Source organism: Lepidochelys kempii, chromosome 15 (genome assembly GCF_965140265.1).
Source record: "Lepidochelys kempii isolate rLepKem1 chromosome 15, rLepKem1.hap2, whole genome shotgun sequence".
NCBI lineage: Eukaryota > Metazoa > Chordata > Testudines > Cheloniidae > Lepidochelys > Lepidochelys kempii.
In genome coordinates, this window is record NC_133270.1 from 11,363,983 (window position 1) to 11,387,449 (window position 23,467).

General features: G+C 44.5%; 2 protein-coding genes across 9 annotated transcripts in view; one reads left to right on the top strand and one right to left on the bottom strand.

Annotated features, from left to right (window-relative positions):
• C15H12orf43 (chromosome 15 C12orf43 homolog) overlaps nucleotides 1-23,467 on the bottom strand; it is a 38,560-nt gene that overhangs the window by 6,599 nt on the left and 8,494 nt on the right. For 2 of the 4 annotated variants that reach the window (XR_012155130.1, XR_012155128.1), the window contains 2 exons: nucleotides 20,529-20,643; nucleotides 3,034-4,516 (listed from right to left, as the gene is read on the bottom strand). The gene's annotated coding sequence lies outside the window, so the exon portion shown is untranslated. Of the gene's footprint in view, nucleotides 1-3,033; nucleotides 4,517-20,528; nucleotides 20,644-23,467 lie in introns of those variants that run through there. The other 2 variants (XR_012155129.1, XM_073313431.1) reach the window with 2 other exon arrangements.
• Nucleotides 6,104-23,467, top strand: part of HNF1A (HNF1 homeobox A) — a 34,782-nt gene continuing 17,418 nt past the window's right edge. For 2 of the 5 annotated variants that reach the window (XR_012155126.1, XM_073313422.1), the window contains exons 1-8: nucleotides 6,104-6,702; nucleotides 14,284-14,483; nucleotides 15,347-15,533; nucleotides 16,173-16,411; nucleotides 17,789-17,991; nucleotides 20,587-20,788; nucleotides 21,696-21,887; nucleotides 22,177-22,298. Coding sequence is in view for 4 of the 5 variants with exons in the window: in XM_073313422.1 (XP_073169523.1) it covers nucleotides 6,368-6,702; nucleotides 14,284-14,483; nucleotides 15,347-15,533; nucleotides 16,173-16,411; nucleotides 17,789-17,991; nucleotides 20,587-20,788; nucleotides 21,696-21,887; nucleotides 22,177-22,298 (1,680 nt within the window). In the remaining variant the exon portion in view is untranslated. Of the gene's footprint in view, nucleotides 6,703-10,948; nucleotides 11,232-14,283; nucleotides 14,484-15,346; nucleotides 15,534-16,172; nucleotides 16,412-17,788; nucleotides 17,992-20,586; nucleotides 20,789-21,695; nucleotides 21,888-22,176; nucleotides 22,299-22,644; nucleotides 22,787-23,467 lie in introns of those variants that run through there. The other 3 variants (XM_073313420.1, XM_073313421.1, XM_073313423.1) reach the window with 3 other exon arrangements.

Here is a 23,467-nt window from a genome sequence, read left to right on the forward strand (position 1 = left end):
ACAACTATAACGTCCTCATGGGATACTGCACCAGTTGCAATAATCAGAGAAAATCTAGCAAACTCTTAATTTAAAAGGAAGAGCACTGCTGGTGAGGTTGTCAATGAAACATTTTCTCCCTGCCCTCTTGCTTTGCATCTGATAGAGCCAGTTTTTCAACTGTAGGACATGTTGCAAAGCTCATCTTTTCTCTTGGGTTATTCAGGAAGGGAGTATTTGAGGCAGGGTATTAGTTTAGGGGTTCTGAACTTTTTATCAGTTTATCTGTGATTTGATGGATTGTGTGGGGAAACAGCTTTTAGGCAGTAACGTTTTTATATTAAGAATGTTTACCCTTCGATTTTTTTTTTAATTATTTGTCCAGGCATCTGGAGTTTACAATAGGCACCTCTGAAAGATTAAAAGTAGTAAATCCTTTGGTTCCAACTGGCTTTCAGATGCAGCCATTCTGAAATTTTCCATGTCTGGAGCTTGCAAGGGGGACCAGAACTAGCTGGGAGATGGTTTCTGAGTGCATCAAGAAGCTATATCCTGTGGTTTTATAGAAAGATTATTGGATATTATCTTCCTCACTTGTGTCTTTCAGTAATGAGTCCAGATGTTGGCTCCTCTTTTCAAGAGCGGGCTCTTCCCAAGAAGCAACTAAGAAATCAAACGTGTCTAAGTTTAGGTGGTGTTCAGAAGAAATGGGGGCACTTCCTGGACAGGTACGTTTGTGCCCAAAGTACTCAATTCAAGGAACGCTGCTGTGTAATACAGAAGATAATTCGCTATGCTGCACAGAATAGTGAGTTCATTACACTACACTAACAGAAGAGCAAACTCTAAAAAAATAAAGAAAAACATAATACTACACTAGACACTTTACAAGTGTGACAGAAAAATGTTAATGTCTTAAATATAACTAAATAGAATAATTCACAATCAAATGGGAAGCCGCAATCTTCACAGTATGATGATATAGAGCAGGATTTGGGAACATAAATCCCAGATGTATTTTTAAAAAATTGGTCTCAATCACTGTAAAATTAACCTTCCCCTCTTCACGAAAATATAGAATGCAATTGCATTATCTGTGAAAGGTTTAATAAGGTTGTGTGGGACTATTATACCCCTTCAGAGGCTCTCAGTAGTGGCAAAAATGCAGATGGCCAGTTTACACTTTGCTCCTAGTTTGTGTCAATCTTCATCCAAACTGATAAATGCTGCATGTGTGAAGTTTGCTAAGAGGTGCTAATTGCTACAGTAATTCCCACCTAAACTGACCAAATGGACACAACTGTGATAATCGTATCTGTCCATGGGAAATGTGAGCTGTACCCCAAGTTGTGCTGTCTGGAATCCTCCCACACACAATCTCCCAGGATTGTGCTCTGTCCATGGTAGCCATTCAGAGAGGTAGCTCATCACCTTTTTTCACCAGAAAATAGGGTGTTTCCCCAAGTTATTGCTTACTCTTTATTCCTTTGCTATCTCCTGCACATTTAAAGACTGTGAGTCACAATTACCTTTGCTTTGATGAATAAAAAGTGGAGATGGCTTTCTCAAGACCCAACCAGCTCTGCTCCAAACCTCAGCCAGAGCAGGTAATTGGACAGTGTCACACAAGACTTCAAGTCCCCAACATGAGCAACAATCTTTTTATGGTCAGTGTCAATTCAGATTTTTTTTAAGCGTCTGAACTCCGAGGAGTCCCAAATGACAGGAAGGAGGATGATCTTGTAGTTCAGGCTTGGAGAGCTGGCCTCTATTCGTGGCTCTGCAACATGTTTCCTACGTGACCCTGGAAAAGTCACTTAACCTTTTGGTACCTTGGTTTCCATCTGCAAAATACCTACATCATAAAGCAATTTAAGCTCTGCAAATGAAAAATGCTATATAATTATTTTAATTCATCTACCTTCTCAGGGTATGTAATTGTGATACTTAATTCACTGATGTTTGTAAATCACTTTGAGGTCCACAAATGAAGGCATCTGATCCCTGTCATGTATCATTTTTCAAAACCTTGAACTCCCTACAATTGCCAAACGCTGATGATGACTGGAACTTGGGCTCCTGTGACTTGGCTGCACCATAATAAAGCCATTTGGAAGAGAGATTCCTCAGTTTATTCCCACATACCATGAATATGGAACCTGAAGGTTGTTTTTTTTTTTAACTTTAGTAAGAATGAGACCGAGATATAGAATAATCTGTTTTAGTGTAGGAGGAAGGGATAACCCAGTGGTTTGAACATTGGCCTGCTAAACCCAGGGTTGTGAGTTCAGTCCTTGAGGGGGTCATTTAGGGATTTGGGGCAAAAATTGGGGATTGGTCCTGTTTTGAGCAGGGGGCTGGACTAGATGACCTCCTGAGGTCCCTTCCAACCCTGATATTCTAGGATTCTATAAAAATGCAGTCAGGGAGCAAGATTCTTGTAATGACATGAGGCAGTCCCAGAATCTCCGTCCACCCTGGGGCCTTCCTAGCATTATTCCAAATTCCTTTTTTGAAAGGAAAAGTGTCAGGTCAAATTAAGTCTAGAATTTGGGGTTTTGTGGTTTTAAAGTAAGTTTTACTAAATTTAATATTGATATAAATGATATAAAAAAAAAAACAGTAGAATGAGTTTGTTTGGATTTAAATCTTCCTCTGCAGTGACTGCAGCCCAGACATTACAACACTGTGATAGTGCATAACGGTCTGAAAGTGAAAGTGAAATTTACTATTATATTTTAATTGCCCAGGAAATAATTTTCTATTTATATGAAAAGGGGTATTGGTAGGTCAAAACAGAGCCCAAACTTGTGATGAGAAAAAGTTCATTTTTACAAAACCTAACAATAAAAATATTTCCAAGGTTATTTTTATTATTATTGCTGCAAAGAATAAAGTTTATTTTAAAGAATAAGATTCCTTTTCAGCATCTTTGTAATATAGATGAACCAGAAAGTGAAATTATAGGAAACAAATATGAACTTGACTAGTCTAAGTTCATTATTTACTTTTTTGCAAATCAGAACAAGAACAAATGGATATAAAACTGGCCATGAACAAATTCAGGGTGAAAATTAAAAGGAGGTTTCTAACCATCAGAAGGATGAGGTTCTGGAACAGCCTCTCAATAGGAGTTGGTGCAAACAACTTAATTAATTTTAAGGGAGAGCTGGACAAATTTATGAGAACTGTATGATAGGATTGCTTTTGATGGTGGAAGTAGGTCTCACTTCTGGTTTATGTCATATGTTCCTAAATCTCATGCGTCTGGGTTTCACCTGGCAACCGACGGAGATCAGGAAGGAATTGTGCCCCCAATGTATTCTGTGAGAATTTTGTTGTCTCTTTCCTTTGAGGCATCAGGGATGACCCTGGCTGGAGATGAGACATCGGTGGGGTGGGCCAGGATTCTGAGGTGGCACCAACTCCAAGCATTCTCTTTCTCAAGTGTTTGGGTGACTGATTCTTGCTCATATGCTCAAGGTCTAACTGATTGCCATATATGGGGTTGGGAAGGAATTTTCCCACCTGTCAAATTGGCAGTGACCCTGGAGGTTTTTCACTGTCCTCTGCAGCATGTCAGTCACTTGCCAGGCTTATCTGGATATATCTCATGTAATCATTTCCCTGCCATTACAAGGGCCTTGAGTAATGGTGTACCTTGGTCCTTCCTAGTCTTCTGTGGATCCTAATACTTTAGGTCTCATTTGGATTTCATGGTGTTGGTGGCCTGTGATATACAGGTCAGACTAGGTCCCTTTTGACCTTAAACTCTATGAAATTATTTCTGATTTTATCTAAAAATGTAACCCAGGGTAGGAAACACATCATTTTTAACCTGAAAGTGTCCTTTTAATGAGTGTTATATATTTCTATACACAAAGAGAATGCATGCACCATTAACCTACACTCCAAATCAGAACTGTCATTTAAAAAAATAAATAAATTACTTTTCTATTTTTCCCTAAATACTGAGGAGCACCTTAGACCAGACAGAAACTTTAAATGTTTCCCTCTAAAGTTTTCCACCCACAGTTGTTTGATCGGAATGTGAACTCTCTTTGTCTAGACGTTGTCCAATCTGCTCTTTATTTTGTTGTATGTTTGAGACAACAAATACAAACATTCTTAAAATAAAAAATACATTTTCAGTCTAAATGATTGATTTTAGTTTAAAGAAAACACCACATGAAAGAACAGCAGTAAAGAGCACAGTGTACATGCATCTCTTTTGCAACATGCTGCAGCAACTCTGGGAACACTATGGCTGTTGTCTCTGCACGCAGAGGTCCTTGAGACATAAAGATGCAACACACAGAAAACGAGGGGATTGCAGTTTCATAGCTACATGCATCACAACTGGGTTTTGTAATTACAACAGAAGCTTTCCAAACTTACAATTGGGGCTCAGACTACAGTATGCTGTGCCTTTAACCAGGCTGAGGCTGGGTTCCAGGACCTGGTCAGCCATGTTAACTTTACTTGTGTATTCTGCCCTGTGCCAAGGAGTGGAGGTGCTTTCTGGAGCAGACGTCATCTGAAACAAAGGCAAACTATTAGTGAAAATCCCTGCTGAAGGGCTGACCCAGCGATCCACTGATGATTTGTTGTCAGAAGCGGCCCTGGGAGTATTGCTGGCCAGGGCAGAAAATGTTTTTAGTGCCCCCTATTGTGGCCAAAGAAAACAAAAAACCACCAAAGAAAAACAGACAGCCAATCAGCCAAGTGGAGAGAAAAAATACCACCAAAACCGTTAGAACTTGCCAGTAAGGGCAAACACCTTCCTTGCCCATCCCTAGAACTGGGCCTGCTTGTTGTGTTGTCATAATGGGGATCCATTTTGAAAAGGAGCTTTGTCCTTCGCTGGCTCAATATGCAATTGAACCTCTACAGAGTGAGGCTTGGGAAGCCACCAAAGGGAAGCGAGTGCCCCAGGTCACTCCGCAGCATCACCTTTGGTCAGTCCTTGGGCTGTGGTGGGAGCTCCATCCAGCCCTCCTCAGCTTGGGCCTTAGAGGGGAGCATATAAAAGGGGGACAAATGTGGGGGAGAGAATCTACAAAGACCCCCATTCTGGTTAAAATCCTACCCTCTCTGATCCCACCAGGGAAACAATCATCCATTCCCGGTCAAGATGGCACAAAATATAAAATCAGTATTGGGAGTTAGAGATCAGACTATTACAAATTGATAATTTTAATTATGCCTTCTGTTTGCCAATCAGAGTAGATACATTCATTCACAGGTGTTAAGGTGAAAAGTAACCATTAACAACATCTAATCTGACTTCCTATACAACAGTGACCAGAGAATTTGACCAAGTGATTCCTGCATCAAGCCCATACCTTTTGGGATTAACTAGTGCATATCTTTTAAAAAGACATCCAATAGTTGGGAGTAGATCCCTTAAGCAGACTAGTATCAATAGGGGTGGAACTATGGTGTTGATAAATGAAGTCACTGTGGGTGACACTCATAGGGAAAGGAGGAGCAGTTGTAGGTACATCAATACCCAGAACACAGCTTGCATGTTTATTTTGTTTGTCTACTTAGATTGTAAATTGCGTGGGGGCAGGCCCCATGTCTCCTTTATAATCTGAGTACACAGTGTGAGCACGCACCCAATGAATAATAAAGGCAGTAGGTTACAATGAAGAGAAATGGGGACAGGTAAGTGTCAATGTGGGGAACTGGCTCAGCAGTCATTTAGTGCCTCAGCCTGTCCCACTGAAGTCAATGGGAGCCCTTTGAGAGTATTAGAATAAATCCAGAGGTCATACTGGATGCCTGGGGTGTGGTGCACAGAGATTGGCCCAGCTACTGAGGCCGCTAATTCCCAACCCAAAGGTTTTGGTGGGGCTTAGTCCCATGCTTCTGGTTCCTCAAGCCTAACCCTGCTCTTAAACCAATAGGGGCAAGAACCAGTCAGACTTCTCCACTCTCACTTTCTCATTCAGTTTTCTTTCCATTTCTCTCTTCTATCGGTCTCCCATCCTGGCTTTTTCTCTGTCCATTCCTTTTCTCTTCTGCCGCCCTACCTTTTCCCCTCCCCCCCTTGCTGCACTTTGTGAACTGCTGCTGCAGTGCTGAAGTCCAAAGTTCAGTAACTTGCTAAGCACACGGATAAATATGAACCTTGGAGAATTTACACTGCTCCAATGTAAACAGATAGTCAAGGGTCCCTTTATCAGCACTGGCTCAGGACAGTTGTGGGGGGTCTGAAGTGGCTCATTTTTGTATTTTGTTTTTTTGGGGGGTGCAAAGGCGGGAGTCTATGCCATTCCCACTCTGCTGACAGTCGGGCGTGTTACCTCAGGAACATGGTGTAGGGAAGGCTGAAGGCAGAACGTGCTGAAACTCAAATCCAAGGGACACCAGACTGAAGACCATGGTCTCTAAGCTGAGTCATCTTCAGGTGGAGCTGCTGGGAGCACTGCTGGAGTCAGGGCTAACCAAGGAGACCCTGATCAAAGCGCTCGGGGAAGTGGACCCCTATGCCCTCCAGAGTGAAAGCCAGCGTGCCATCAGTGCCATCCAGGCAGAAAAAGGGGAACCCTGTGCTGAAATTCCCAATCTGCCCAATGGGATGGAAGAATCCAGGATGTCCGAGGAGGAAACCTCTGACGATGGGGAGGAATTCACCCCTCCAATAATGAAGGAGCTGGAAAACCTGAGTCCAGAGGAGGCTGCTCACCAGAAGGCTGTGGTGGAGAGACTATTACAGTAAGGACATTGTTTTCCTTTCCCCTTCTTGCTCTCCGTTCCTTTATTTCTCTTTCCTTCACCTCTTCCGTGAAATACCTTTGGGTTCACAGTTGATCTAAGCGTGCAGATTCTGCCCATCAATGCCAGCCCCCAAAACCCAAAATTCACTGAACTGACAAGGTTCATGTTCCTTAATAATGTTCAGTTTCCTTCCAATGACATTTCAAACATACGCACACACAAAGCGCCATGGGGCCCAATTACATATTAAAAGTGATAATATCATCTGGGAAACAAGGACTTCAGAAAAATCTGGGAGCTGTACAACTTCTGTCACTTTAGCCGTCCGTCAGTTTTTACAGAAGCCACCGTTTTAGTTATTAGAAAAAAATAAGAAAAGAAGCCATCATATTAGCTTTCATCATGTAGTGTGGGAATTCTCACCATAGGAGGAGAAAATACTCCTAAATTCTCTTGCCATTTTTATTGAGATGTATATTTTTATTTTACTGACTTTAGGTAAAGTCAAGTATTTGTCAGCAGAGACAAATTAAGAAAGCCTGATCTTCATGTCTTTGTGCACATAAGATTCCCGTTGTTTTTAGTGGGAATTTCAGATGAAGGACTGCAGGCCAAATTGGTTGGCAATCCAGGTCAACATACCCAATGCTTCTATCCTCCATCTCCCATCATGAACACTGAATATAGACGAGTGTGCATTCTATAGACTAATGTTGTATGACTTACCTTAAACATGCAATTATTTATTCTTAATAGCAAAAAAAATATGAGCTTCCTGAACCAATCACTCTCATTTCACTCCAGTAAGCACATAGACAGAAAGAGAATTGTGCTCCTGCAATTCTAACTCAGCAACATGAATTCTAGGGATTCCAATGGCTGGTCTGCCTGAGCAAGGACTTCAGGGTATCGCCCTTCAAATCCATCTAACACAATTAAATCCTTAGCCACAAAATCTCATCTGTCTGTGCTGAAGCTACTCTCCAAGATTAGGAGCAGACAGGAGGCACAGGGTGACTGCAGTGTTCTGGAGACTCAAACTGCTACTCACAATCTTTTTTGGGAAAATTAAACTCCAGTTAGAGGATTTACCGGCTTTGCGGCCATTCCTTTTTAATGGGGAAAGGATATATTAATACAAAACATAATAAAAAAAAGTATGCACAAAACCCCAGCAATAGCCCCAAGGTAGAGAGATAGCACAGTACTTAAAGGGTTAATATTCACTGTAATATTTCAGAGGGGATGGTTCTATTGCCTGACCTCTAGAGAGAGTCTGGGCAGATTTGGAGCTGATCACATTACAGTAGCTAAAGGAATAAAATACACTGGAACAACACTTACCTGAGAGGAAAGATGTTCCCCATAATTCAGTCTTCTTTTCCATCCAATAAACCCCTTTCCTTCTCTCCCTTTTCATTTTGTCCCCCTCCCTCTTTCTTATATCCTTGCTGTTTCCAACTCTCCTGTTCTATGTCTGTTTTCCTCAGATTCTCCTTTCCTATTCCCCCCCCACACACACACACACACTTCTCTCTGTCTCTCATCACCCTATTTCTAGGTCTACCTGTCTGTCTCTCTTTCACATTGCTCTTATCCATCTCCTTCTCTCTCTCTCTCTTCTCCCTAAGCCTGTGTAGAGATCTTGGGGCAGTTTGAGCTCCAGTTGCACCGGGCGGGCCCTGGCTAGTTACTAATTATCCAGTGGCTTTATTATTTCTCTTTTGTCTTATAAATTTATAAACAAAAAGACCCTGATAAGCTTTTTGATCATTAACTTCTGATGATTTATCAGGTGTCTCTCCATAGAGAAAGCCATGGAAGCTAAAGAGCACCTGGCTCTATCTCCTCTTTAATGAATGGATGAAGCAGGAATTAAACTCCATCCACTCTGCTCTGGTAAAAAGAATTTCACAACTGGAGGGAATTCCTATCCAGGAGTTGGGGATCCAGTGTGGTCCTTCACCTCCACATCTCCTTTCACCTTGGCATAAACTCTGGTTTCTGATCTTTCCCATCTTTCCAGTTGCCCTGTGGTTCCTGTCAGTTTCAGCACTAAACTAATTTCTATACCACATTTTTACAGTAATGCTGTGCACTTCTTCAGCATTTTCTAATGGAGGATCTCAAAGCTCTTTACAAACTGTGAATGAGACATTCTCATTTACAGATGAGGAAACTAAGGCACGGAGAGGTTAACTGCCTTACCCATGGTTACATGGGAAGTTGGTGGAAGGGCTGGAAATAGAACCAGGATCTTCTGGAACCTGGTTCTGTGTCTTAACCATAAGGCAAGCAATAGCTAACAACTAAGAAGCCCCTTCAGGAAAGAAACCTTCTTTTACTAGAAGAAGGCCTGATGGGCCATGTCCTTAGAATAATAATAATAATTTATATTATATATAAATCTTAAATAATGTAGGTGTTTTTGAAAATGCCTCAATTCACTCAACAAAGGAACAGGATTGGAGGTGTGGTAAGAAGTCAAGACATATTATACATAGTACAAAAATGGTGTATGATAGAAATCACTTCCCACCAGCTGGGGCACAAGGAAGGAGAGTAGCCTCACTCACCAAGCACAACAGCATGCAGAACAGAGCTTCTCTGCTTGCAAATTCAAGGTTGCTCAAAAACCCGAGTGCACAATTTTGTGGTATTCAAATACACAGGGTGAACTGAGGCACTATGAAAGTGACAAAACCTCCTTGTGTGTTACCAGCAGTTTTCAGACTATTGTAGATCACATCTCAATCAAAAGATTCTCTCATGGACACCTCACCTCCTGTTCATGGTCACAATAACTTACTTGCTTACATGGGAAAGTAACACAGGAAAAGGTTTAATGTATTTCTGTGCTTTTGTTGTACTGCCTGGGAACAAGGAGAAAAAGCACAATGTGACCAGTCACTTTTCTGCAGACCATTAGTATGTGCTCTGTGAAACAACAGTGATCCTACAGAGCAGTTTGTGAACCACTGTATTACACTGAGTAAATCCAGTATGGAGGCACTTGCCCCCCTACATAGCTCTAAGTTCACTTGCTGGAGTCCATTACCCGTTGTCCCTACAGAATACACGGAGAATGCAATACATAGGGAGGTTTCCTTAGTGAGGAGCTAGTGGGCCAGCCATTCACCCACTACACTGAATCCCAGAAGAGAGATAAGGGATGGGATTTTCAAGAGTACCTCAGTGATTCAGAAGTACAAGTCTCATTGCTCTTCCATGGGACCCACAATCCTAAATAACGTAAGTGTTTTTGAAAATGCCTCAATTCACTCCACAAAAGGACAGAACTGGATGGAGGAGGAGTATCAAGTCAATAGTAAATTAATTCATTTGTGGGGGGAGGCTATGGGGTAATTATTAGCTATTCCCTATGGAGAAGATAGAATACAGATTGTCTTTGGTGGGGGACAGGGGAAGGAGCAGACTTCAATTGGTGAGGGGTATGCGGCCAATGTATAATGAGGAGTCAGGATAAGGGCTGTTACCTGTGGGGAGGTATAGCAATTTTTCCCTCTAGGGCAAAGGGTAGAATTCCACAAGGAAAGAGGGAGGTTGAGATAAGATTTTCTGGGCATATTTTCTGAAGAGGAAAAAGGGAGATGTAGAGGTAAAAGGCCCAGCCCTTTCCCCCAGGGAGCTGGTTGCTGAGGGGCCCTGAGATGAAGCTATAACACCCCTTTTATGTCAGCATATGATTGTATAGGCCAAGCTAAGGCAAACCAAGCAAAGTTCAAACAGAAAACAATCATGCTAGGGCTCCTCTTACCTTCCCTGCTCTCTGCCTATCTCAGGTCCAGTCTGTGCATTGAAACCGGCGAAAGATGTCTGGTAGTCTTCAATGGAAAGGACTGGAGCAATGATCCTGAGCACTTCAAAGCTCTGGATCTCCTTTGAACTTGTTTCCAGTTCAAAGCTGGAGGAATTCAGAACTTGCCTCCAAGAGATCAAATCAGATCTTTTGCACAAGGGAATCTGAAAAGGATCAGACATTGCTGCCCTGAGAGGTGGTGGAGAATAAAGTAAACAGGGTGGACAGAAAGACAGAATGAGGACCAAAAAAGGAAAAAGACAGTTTGGGAAGAAAAATCAGGGAGAGTGAAGGAGAAAGAAGGTCTCCTGAATGTTACATCCCCAGCTCTCTGCATTGGGTTTTCTTTAATGCGAACAACTTGATATTTACTTTCCATTTAAATTTGAGATGTTGCTATAAATTATCAACTAGCCTCTTGTTCCCTTTGAGTTTATAACTAACTACCTGGGTTACTTATTGTTCAAGTAACAAAAGGGAGGTGAAAACGCCCTCAAAAAGCAACCTCACAACTGAGGAAAGGAGCAGCTGGAATGGAAGAGATAGGACCCCATACCCCAGAGGTTGTATAGGGCCAGGGAGAGAGCCTATGCTCAGGGGACAAGGAGAAGCTGAAGGCAAGAGACCAGGACCTAGAAGATGGGAAGGAAAACGTGAAAGTCTTATCTGAGGATAAGGAAAATCTGGAGATAGACCCTGAAGAATGGTAAAGCAATGGAGGTAGAGTTTGTATTTGGGAAGAAAGGGAAGCTGAAGCCAAAATGAGGCAGGAAGTGGTCAGATGTTGAACAAGGCTTGGATCCTTTTGCCCTCCTGACTCACTAAATTCATTGGGCACTTTGCCCAAGTAAGACTAGCAAGATTGGGCCTGGAATGAAATCCTACTCCTACTGAAGGCAAAGAGAGTTTTGCCATTGACTTCAGTGGGGAAAGGTTTTCACCCCTGGTGTTTGTGTCTATGGGGAAGGCACTATGAGGATAAGTGACAGTCCGTGAGAGTGTTCAACTGACCTAGCAACAGCCTGATTACACTGAGTGACTAAGAGAAGCTTCCAAAATAATGCCAGAAATTTGCAAGAAAATAAACCTTCCGTGATTTTTTTCCCCGAGTCACATTGAAATCTTGTAGGATTCTGAGTTTTCTCCAGTGTGGGAATGATTTCTTCTTCATAACTATTTCTTCAGGGACAGTTACTCCAAATTAAACCACCTGAAACTTCTATATCTATCTTTTTAAAATGTTTGCTCCAGAGACACAAGTTGCCTTAATAGCGGTTTGTGGCATAACTGAACCTTACCTTAGGACAATGGGGGAGGGAGGGGAGAGAACTTCAAATAAATGCTAAAAATGGAAAGAAAAAGAAAAAAAAACAGCCTACTCTACAGTATAACCTAGGATCATGAGGTTTCTTTACACAGGAATTAAAGCGTTGGCTTTGACAGTGCATGTGGACACAGTTAAGGCTTCATCTATGCTACACCATGAAACCACCCTTTACCCATGTTAGGGGACATCCATGCTGTAAACAGCTCCCAAGTGCAGATGCACTTGAATTGTTGATACACCTTGGGAATGTGTGTCTACCTTGGCACCCCATAGTGTTCTAAATTATGAAAGAGTGTGAGTCTCATCCTCTCCCAAGTACCTCCCCACTCCTTCCTGACAGAGAGCTGGGGATTCTGACAAGAGAGACGTAAGTAAGTGGCTCAGATGCCAAGTGGGAAGGAAGTTAGTATGTTACAGAAGCTTCTATGGGGGATCATGAATCCCCCTCCCTTTCTTCGCTAGCTGACCCAGAAACATGATCTGAAAGACAGGTCAGAAGCCTTGCCCTTGAGCATCTAATCTATCACTGTACAACAGAATCCTGGGCCAGCTTGGGACTGTTGGGTACCTCTTTAAAGAAGGAAAGTGCCCAAGGCTCAGCTGCAGGCTAGATTCATAGAGGCTGTGTAAAGAGAGACCACAATAGGGAGGAGATTAGTCCTTGTCTCAAGAGGTAGTAGAGCAAACACCAAATGCTTAAAGCTCAGGAATGGGAAAAAATAGGCCAGTTGGGCTGCCCTAATTTGGGGTCTTTGAAGAGTACAAGGGGAGAGGTGGAAAATGGAGCATTCTGGCACAGTTCCACCATCAGAGAGGAACCTGTGGTGCCATTTTAAGAAAAGAGATTTCTCCAGAAAACTGGCCCTGTCTCTGCCTCCTGCCACACTTTAACTGCAGTTGAGCTTGCTCCTTGGACCGTCTGGTTGCTGTGGAAGAGGCTGCAGCAGGAACAGAGATAAGGGTGTTTGCGCTGAGAGAACAGGTGTGGACTTTGTCCTCCTTATCGCTTTTCAGCTGCTGACAACCCAGAGTCAACAAAGCAGCTTGTGCTCAGGCTGCTCTCTCTCCCTCCACCCCCAACTGTCCTGCTGTATTTTCCCCACAGTCCTGGGTATTTTTCTCTCATTCCACCCAGCTGCTACTTGTATTTGGAGAGGACATTAACATCATCATCTATACCATGTTGGGATCACGTCCAGTCCAGTCAGTCCCTCAGGCATTTCACATTAGAAACACAGAGGGAGGCTCCATGTTACAGCTGCAAAGAAATAAGACATTTCTCAACACGGGGGTTGTTCATGCAAGAGTTTTGTTTGGTTCTCAACTGCTTGGTTCAGATCTTTCAAGTTTTACTGAGCTTCAGGTTCAGTCAAACCAAAACCACTCACCAAAATTCAATCATGATCGCCTTAGTCAGTCCCATGGTTACTCAAATGTTCGGGAACCTTAACAGACATTCTGATAAACCCTATCAGATTTACAATTTTGGGGTTTTATTCATGCACAATTCTACTCTTCTTAGCTTGTACAATGGAGTGGCTGGAATTGTAAATAGGTGTTCATTTTTTCTCTAAGTATGTAGATGCAAAATGGAAAATTTGAAAGAGCAGATGTATGGTTATCTTTATGTGTACATGCAAAGTGCCATATGTGCAAGGACATGTGGGTGGTGTATATGGTTGGTGTCTGGGTACAGGAGTCTCACGTGCACAAGTATATATTGTAGAGGAGGAGGGTTTCCTCTTCAGTTCTTGAAACATTTCCAGTTATTTTGGGTTTGGAGCTCCTCTATCTCTTGGCTGCTCCACTGTGGGTTACCCCAAGCTGGATCAGAACCAGAGTGCAAGTGAGGATGAGTCGGTCTGATATTAAAGTGAACCCAGTTCAGGAAAATACACTGCATTATCTGTGAGCACACATTCCCCACAGACAGGGAAGCAGGGTAAAAGAGACCCACCTCCTGAAACTGAAAAGCAGAGCCCAGAACATACAGCATTGTGAGAAATGGAACCCTGGGACATCATCTGCTCCACCAGTGACAGGCTCTTGGTCAGAATTGAACTACATAGGAAGCATGGCATAGAGGAAATTGTCATCACTGCTACTCCAAGGAGTTCAGTCTCCAGGGCTATCAAAAATACCTGCCTAAATCTTTTAATGAGTAAGTCATTTAGCTTGGAGGTTGGGTCAAACCACTGCATAGACTGTCACACTGAAGAGGAGATTTCCTTGGAGAGATGAACGGCTATTATACAGCATACTAAATCTATCCTACCTGCCTCATCAAAGGCAAAGCGTGAACAGAGGATTCACCTCTCTCATTGCTTCATGCAAGAAGTGCTGGCTGACATTCCTTGAATCCCTTCTGTACAACCTGGATACCCAGAGAAGAATTCTATCTTTAATGAGGTGCATTTTCTGTTCCTTCTAGAGAGGATCCCTGGAGAGTAGCAAAGATGGTAAAATCCTACCTCCAGCAGCACAACATCCCTCAAAGGGAGGTGGTGGACACTACAGGTTTAAATCAGTCTCACCTCTCACAGCACCTCAACAAAGGCACACCCATGAAAACCCAGAAGAGAGCTGCCCTCTACACCTGGTACGTCCGCAAGCAGCGAGAGGTGGCCCAGCGTAAGTACAGCAACAGCAAATCTGCTGGTGTCCTATAGTTCCCCCTACCCTCATCTGCAGTGTGGAAGGCAGGGGAGGGGGGGCCCTTTCTAGCAATCAGGTTAAACAAGTCCATGTCACCATTCAATAGGGGTGGCCAAACTGCACAAAGGAGAGCAGGCTATAGCTCCCATCTATCGGTATATCCAAGTGGAGGCATCGATTTGGACTAAGATAGAGTACTGACCAATGAAATGCATTTATGTAAGCACAGACAGCATAGCTGATCACCAGCAGTGATAGAACCCAGGACCTTCAGCACCAGAAAAGAGTTTTCTGCAATTTCATCTAAAGAAGTAATTCCTTTAGCCATGAATAAGTAGCAGGCTGTAGCTCTGGGGTCAGCCATTAGTGGGATATCATCTCACACATACTAAGCCAGCATGTTACAAATACATGCTTAAAAAGGATAGCCTTTGCAGCCTCCACCTCCATATGAACGAATGTGGCTGTAATCTGTTTAATTTTATACGTATTAGATGGGCCCCTAGTAAAATTAATAACTTGGCCTTTGGTTGGCCTAGAGCGTTGGACTCTACATGAGTTGCATCCACCCCAGCTCCTGCTGCTTGTTCCGTTTCACTGCTTCACACTAGGAATCAAGATGCAACATGTCTGATGGTCCCATTGGGGACGATCTTACCCATTTTAGACAAATATAGAGCTTTATTTAAATCTCATCTAGATTTTGCACCTGCATTTGTTCAATAGTAGGAGACGATGAGTGGGGATAAGCTGCTCTGAGCCAGTTGAATTCCAAGCAAGAGAACATTATAGAAACATCCTATCAGCAAGCAAAGCCCCTTGCCCATTTGTGTTTCCAGAGTTCACACATGCTGGTCAGGGACTCGTGGCAGAGGAGCCCATGGGAGACGACCTGCCCACCAAGAAAGGGAGAAGAAACCGCTTTAAGTGGGGTCCTGCCTCACAACAGATCCTATTCCAAGCTTACGAGAGACAGAAGAACCCGAGCAAGGAGGAGAGAGAGGCATTGGTGGAGGAGTGCAACAGGTGAAGGAGGGCCTCCAGTGTTGATGGAGGAGGGGAAAAGAGAGGGTTGGAATGGGCCTTTGTGTCCTCTTGCTATACTGCCAGAAGCCATACTCTACTCTGTGTCAGGGCAATGTGGTAGCAGTGGATTGAGATCTCCTCTTGTTCTTTCTTTGGGATACAATTTGCAAAACACTGTGTAGTGAAATCCCAATACACAGACATAGCAAGAGAATGATTGTCTAGAGCCAGCTTTAGAACAAGCTTCCAGCACTGAGCTCTCACTGCCTGTTATTCCCGTCCTGGGCTCCAACAACCTGGCTCTCTACCTACTGTAAAGAACAGCCTGCTCATCCTGCCCTGAGCCTCTGCTTACAGGTGACCAGGCACGACAGCATGCATACAGACACCAAAGTCATGAACACACCACACACTCATATAGAGCATGCCCCTGCCCCCACTCCATGAGTGTATCATCAAGGGCCTGGTGTTATAGAGACCCTGCCTGGTCACAGGAGGCACCCCAGCATGTATTGGCTGATTAGGGAGTCAACCCCGTGCTATCAATCATTCGACAGTGCTCCAGCTCACCAAACAGAAATAAAAGTATTTCCTAACGCAGGAGATCACCAAGGTCCTTCCTATGCTCTTTCCTGACAGGGCAGAGTGCATTCAGCGTGGCGTCTCCCCATCCCAGGCCCAAGGTCTGGGCTCAAACCTGGTCACCGAGGTGAGAGTTTATAACTGGTTCGCGAACCGTAGGAAGGAGGAGGCCTTTCGGCACAAGCTAGCCATGGATACCTACAGTGGGCCGCAGCCCAGCTCTGCTCCCCCACTGACCTCTCACAACTCTTCCTCCCTTCAGCCAACGCCTGCTATCTCGCCAAGCAAAGTACATGGTGAGTACTGACTACAAAGAGCGAGTTCTGGAACTGGAGACTGGTGAGCCTGCAAGTTCAGGCACCAAGGCCATTTCGAAGCCTGTCCCTTCAGAAGCTGCTCAGTAGATGAGAGAGCCAAACTGATGTGGGGTTTACACAAGATGAGAGTGTAGGTGATAAAGGGATATCTCTGCATGCACAAGATGAGGGGAGAAGAGTGACAAGTGGAGTGAAGAGGACATTGGAAGCTTAATGCTGAGGGAGTGCCTTATAGTCAGTTCTCATTCATTGCTTGGTCACAGCCCCCTGTGATGAACAGCAGTCAGTAATCCCTATTTCAAGAGCTCACCTGTTAGGTTGTATCAGGAGGTTAATTGTATACCCTTTCTTCTCACATGCATGTCTCCCTCTTTGGGAGCCTCCAACTGCCGTAAGTTTGGGACACAAACATTCTTGGCTGAATTGTTAGAAGTTACGAAAAGTTACCCTCTGCGTCCTCAGCAAGCCAAAACAGACTGGCAGTTTTCATAATCACTGAAAGCAGAAGAGTGGCATCTCTGCCTCCTTTCTCTGTGGTAGCCAGATGAACAAGCAACAAATACCTGTGTTCAGCAAGCTCACTTTTCTATTATGTAATGCTCAAGTGCTTTGTCCTTTCTAGTGTTTCTAGGCAAAAGTCCTTGAGATGTCAGTGTGTTAGTGAAGTAGTACCAATCATCACCGATCTCCTGGTCTGCAAGAGACACTGCAACTAGAGCACAAGTGCAAACTCCCCTTCTATGCAGGGAAGGGAATAATGCTGCTACCTAACCTGTCCTCAATACTAGAGCAGGAATTTAATGGTGGAAATTCCATCATCCCTCTCAGAGTAAGAGGTTGCTAGCAATCTCCCTTGACACAATAGAGTAGAGAGGGCCTACCACTTAAAAGTCTAGAAGAAAGAATTCCCCTCTCCCTTTGATGGGTGGTGGTCTCTCCAAGGAAGGATTTGGGTCTATTGATGAGGCCAGGAAAGCCCAGGATTGAGTGAACCTGGAAGACTGAGTTTCCCTCTCACTTTGGGGTAGATGCTATCACCCAGACTCCCTTCCCTTCTATATTTACTCCCAGGAAGAATTTCTACCCAACTTAGTTATACAGCTTCTTTCCCACAAGGATACTCAGCCCTGCACAAAGCCGGCACATTAGGAGATTACTTGTCCAAGGCCACCCAGCAAGCTACTGGGAGGATTAAAACTTTGGCATGTTCTTGGTTTCCAAGTATCGTGCTCAGTCCACACAGCCCCTCAGCTCCAAAACAGCACCAAGGAAGGAGGGCTGCCTCAGTGCACCTGGCACTTCTAAGGCAAATGCCTAGAAAGGGAATTGAATTTATTGCTTGTCCTAATTTACTAGATCAGCCTCATCTGTGGGAACCAAGTCTCTCCTTTTCTGACATAGGAATGAGGTACAATCAGCAGCCAGCCAATGAGGCCGAGTCTTCCAGCAGCAATCATCATGGGAACAGCTCCATGGTGACCACCCAAACCATTCTCCATCAGGTCTCTCCCCCTGGACTGGAGCCAAGCCAGAACCTATTGACCACAGACACTAAGCTGGTGAGTGACCTATACTCTAGTCCTGGTGACTCCATGATGTCAGGGAATCAAAGAAGAACCCCGGGTTTGCAGAGGACAATATTTAAAAATGATATTTTCCAGACTGCTGTTAACTCCCCACAGCAGTACCAAGTCCAAAAGCATTCTTAGGATTCTCACACCATGCCACCTAGTGGTGGGGGTGGGTACTGGGAGCATGAAGACTAAGTAGGACTACCCTATCCAGTTACTGCCCTGGGATTAATCAAAACAGTATGGTACACCTTTCAGTAGGAAAACAGGGCCCAAGACATCTAATGACACACCTGTCTTTAACCTCCCCATCCCAAAGGTCTGTTCCTCTCCCACTGATCAATTACCTCTCACTTCTGATTGAACTCCACACTCAGCAAGATAGCTGAAAAGAATCCAGTGGGATTAACAAAACAGGGACTGTTACCTGCCCTGACCCATTTGTAAAAGTTAGGTGCAACAGACCCATCTTGCATAGAATTCCTACCAATAGGTCTTGTACAGTAAATCTGGATTGGACCAGCCTAATCTTATTCATCTTGAGGCAGATCTCCTTTGGATATCTTTCATTAACTAAGCCTCCTCCCATGTGGTTTGTATCGCTATGCTAAGATTATATGATTGATCATTCTTGCCTGGTTTGCACACTTCGCTTGGATTGTATGCTACGTAGAAAACCTGTTAGCAAGAAGTTTGTATTGCTCCACAGCTGTCCTGGGGCAAAGTTCAATTCATGAATCCAATTAAAATCTTTACAGTTACCCAGTCACCTTGCTGATTTTCTGGTCACTATTGTGATGGAAGTCTTTCCACAAGACTTTGAAAATCTCCTTTTACTGCTGTATACAAAAAGGGACACTGTCAAGATGGTTAGTCCAACCATTTACCCTATTGCTCCTTAATCTTGTTACAAATTCAATGCAAATGTTTATGTTTAAGTAGTTCCAATTTATTTAACTATATATATTAAGTGTTCAGCTCTGGCAGCTTAACACTTGTGATACTTTTATAGGACATTTTAACTAGGGACCTCACATGGCTTACGGCAGGGGTGGACAAACTACGGCCTGGAGGCCACATCCAGCCCTTCAGACGTTTTAATCTGGCCCTTGAGCTCCCACCAGGGAGGAGGGTCGCAAGCTTGCTCTGCTCCGGGTGTGCCATGGCTCCCGGAAGAAGCAGCATGTCCCCCTTCCAGCTCCTACGTGTAGGGGCAGCCAAGGGGCTCCACGTGCTGCCCCTGCCCCAAGCACCACCCCACCCATGGGTTCCTGGCCAATGGGAGCTGCAGGGATGGCGCCTGCAGACAGGGCAGTGCGCAGAGCCCCCTGGCCGTGCCTCCACATAGAGCCAGAGGGGGAACATGTCGCTGCTTCCGGGAGCTGCTTGCAGTAAGCGCCACCCAGATCCTGCACCCCTGACCCCCTCCCACACCCCAACCCTCTGCCTCAGCCCTGATCCCCCTCCCACCCTCCGAACCCCTCGGTCCCAGCCTGGAGCACTCTCCTGCACCCCCAACCCTCATCCCCAGCCCCACCCCAGACCTGCACCCCCAGCCCAAGCCCTCACCCCCTCCTGCATCCCACCCCTCAATTTTGTGAGCATTCATGGCCCGCCATACAATTTCCGTACCCAGATGTGGCCCTTGGGCCAAAAAGTTTGCCCACCCCGGTTTACGGACTACAACCCTCAACCTCACTAGAAGGTAGATATGAATTATGAAGTTAATCTGAGAGTTTGAAAGCTGAGACACAGACAGGTTAAATGACTTGACAAAGGTCACAAATTCAGTCAGTGACAGAACCAAGTCTAGGACTTAAAGTCCTGCTCTACCCACTAGCCAGATATGTTCCCTCTATCTGTAACAAGCAACCCTGCAATAATGCACACTAGAATTTACACCCTTCTGGTGCGTACTAACATAGACTGTAGAGAAACCCTAAGAAACGAAGGACTCATGAGTTCCTTAAGTCACTTAGCCTCTCTGTGCCTCACTTCTCGAACTCTAAAATGAACTTCATATCTACCTTCTAACGGGGTTGTGAGCGTTAAAGTTTGTACAGCCTTCTGAGGTCCCTAGTTGCAAAGTGCTAAACAAGTATAAGTATTAGGCTGCTAAAGCTGAACATTTTTTTTTAACATATTAAAAACATTGAAACTTTTTTACATAAAAATTTGCATGGAATTTTTAAATATGATTAAGCAGCAATAGGGTAAATGGATCGACTTCTGTACCTGATTTTCTCCTTCCTAACGTAAACTGAGGAGAATACTTCACTCTATGGGAACAGAGGCTGAATTCACAAATATTTCTAATGCACTTTGAGATTCTCAGATGGGAGTAGACTGACCAGGGAAAAGTGCTACTGTTCATACCGTGACAGTGTTCTTTAATGGTTAATTAATCAGCATGGAAGCAGCATCAAAGGAAGCATACAAACTGTACTCAGCTAAATGAAGTCCCTTCCAAACGGTCAGCAGCTGGGTGGGAAACTGGTCAGAGATTGGAACTTTAAAGTGCTCACCATACTCCAGCTGTTGTGGATGGCATTTTCACAGCTCTTCTTTCTTCCTCATGCACAGATCTCTGCTCACGGGGGACCTCTCCCTCCTGTCAGCACCCTGACCGCTTTGCACAGCCTAGAGCAAAATCCACACACATTGAGCCAGCAAACCCAGAATCTAATCATGGCTTCACTGCCTGGTGTTATGGCAATTGGAGCTGGTGAGACCTCATCCCTGGCACCAGCATTCACCAACACAGGGGCCTCCACCCTGGTAATAGGTGAGCAGTGAACAATGTGGGGACGGTGGAGGGCTCATTGTGGTTTCTATCCCACGCTCCGTTTAGCAGGATTTACCCAGAAAGGAAAAAAAGGATCTACGATCATAATTGTTGCTCATTTCCTGAGTCAAAAGCTTTGAGGCTGCAGGGAAAAATACATGGGTGGGGGAGTCAATCACAAATATGGGGATTGTCAGGAGCTCCTTGGAAGCATTAGTACTTTGCACCAGTCCACATGATAGGAAAATGTTCTGCTCCTGTAGAGTTTACCAGTTTAAATGTCACAAGTGGGGAACGGATGGCTAAGGAACTTGAGTAAAGGGATATAAAACCTTTTGTCTCCATGTCATTGGTTCAAATCCAGCTGTTTGGCAGCCTAAACAAAATGAACCCCATGAGTCTAAATTCAGATTGTTGTGGTTAGTTACACATAGCACACTTGCCTCTCTTGCCAGCAGTCTGAGGTGAGGTTAAAATAATGACTGGGCCATTAAACTTCACTCTCACTTTTAAAGAAGGTCTCTCCAGTGAAGGATAACAGCAGATTTGAACAGAATTGCATTGCGTGATCTGTGGCTGAACAGGATGCCTCAGCTCAGGCACAAGCAGTGGTGGTAAGAGCTGCTTGCAAGGGGCTTTTCTGCACGATAGGTTGCTCAGACTACTGTTGATAGACCTTGACTTTCTGAGACACTAAGTTCATTCACAACTCGACAAGGCACAGCTGTAAAGCAGCTCCCCCTGCCCCAAAGAGTCCTAGCTCATACTACTATTGTAGATTACGCACAGCTATGGAGAACACTCCAGAATTTCTGCAGACCTCACTTTAGCAGAAGGAACAGTCATGCACTCCCAGTATGAGATGAGATGAAACAAGGAACTGAATATGCATGTCTTTATTTCTCAGGCCTAGCCTCCACCCAAGCTCAGAGTGTTCCTGTGATAAACAGCATGGGAAGCAGCCTTACTACCCTTCAGCCTGTCCAGTTCTCCCAGCAGCTCCACCCATCTTACCAGCAGCCCATCATGCAGCAGGTCCAAAGCCACATCAATCAGAGCCCCTTCATGGCCACCATGGCCCAGATACAGAGCCCCCATGGTAAGGGTTCAAACTGGATTTCCCAAACTCCACAGTCCCTTTTGCTTGGGAGGTTATTGATGGCCTCTGGGCTTGCAGCACTCTGTTTATTATCAGAAGAACAACAGAAGAGGGTAGATGATTCCTCTCCTGGATCCATGTCTCACTGGTTGTGTCTGAGATTCAGGATTGACTGACAGCAGATTCATGTTGGTGTCACTTTGGCTAAGTTGATCTCCCATTTAACTGTTCCTGGTTACAACTCTCAGAGCTCCAGCATCCACACAATCTTGTTTTCTTTCATTTCTAGCTCTCTACAGCCACAAGTCTGAAGTGGCCCAATATGGACACACTGGCCTTTTACCCCAGACCATGGTGATAACTGATACAGCAAATCTCAGTGCCCTGACTAACCTGACACCAACCAAACAGGTAACAAAGCAGGGAATATAGTGTTTATCATATGCCTTCATTCCCCTACTTAAAACTGCACTGTGTATCACGTAGCATACTGCCTATGCCAGTACAGCATATCTGGCCCCCTGTCCGTGCCACTCCAGCAGGACAATCTTCCTCACCCCAATACCAGCTGGAACACTGGGAACATTAACCCAAGCTTCCTTTCTGCATTGCCAAGCAGCAATGAATCTCCTTGGAAACAGGACCCGCTTGCTGTTTCCAATCCAGCTTGCCCATGTAAGTGCCTATTGGAAGGCTTATAGGAGACAGATCTGATCCAGGCACTGTTCCAAAGCTTAGGAAACATTAATTTTCTCAGGTGTTTACATCTGAATCAGAGACCCATACGGAGTCCGGGATCCACACGTCAGTGTCACAGACACCAACAATACATTTACAGAACCAAGACACAACCATTCAGCACCTTCAGCCAGGCCATCGCCTCACCCCAAGCCCAGCTGGTAAGATCAATAAACTATCATTTTATACTGTCCCTCCATCCACCAATACCCCAATGGTAGGACATGAAATAGCATCCAGGACTTCCTATTCTGCGACACAACTCCAACCAGGTCCTGGGGGATACAGAAAATGACATCATGAAAGGATGGTCTAAAGCACAGTCCATAGCAGGGACTTTTCAGCATATCCAAAGTGAGGTCTGGGTGTGGATATAGGGCCTATTGAAGAACACAGGCAGGAATAGCGTCCCTACACAGTCAAACCTGCAGAAGGCATTCAGGGCTGGGGAGGCAGAGATTCCTCCAGGGATAGGATATAGGGTAAAGCCTACCAACTCTGAGAGGACATTAGCAAGTCATTTTAATTCCACATGGGTTGATCCCCATGATACTTTGAGAACAGCTTTGGATCTCGGCACGCAAGTTTTTGCATATGAAATAGGAATGGGATAAAGGAGTGAGGGCTTGTCTATAAAACCACCGAGTGTGCACCAAACTGGAGCGTAAATCTACCCTGCTATGCACCCTGTTGCTGCACATTGGAAGTTCCACAGTGTGCTTTAATCTACGCCTGTTTCAAAGAGGCATAGATCAAGGTGCACTATGGAACTTTTAGTACACTGCAGCAGGGTCCACACAGACACTTACGGTGTGGCAAGCTGGTGTGGGGTAGATTTACAC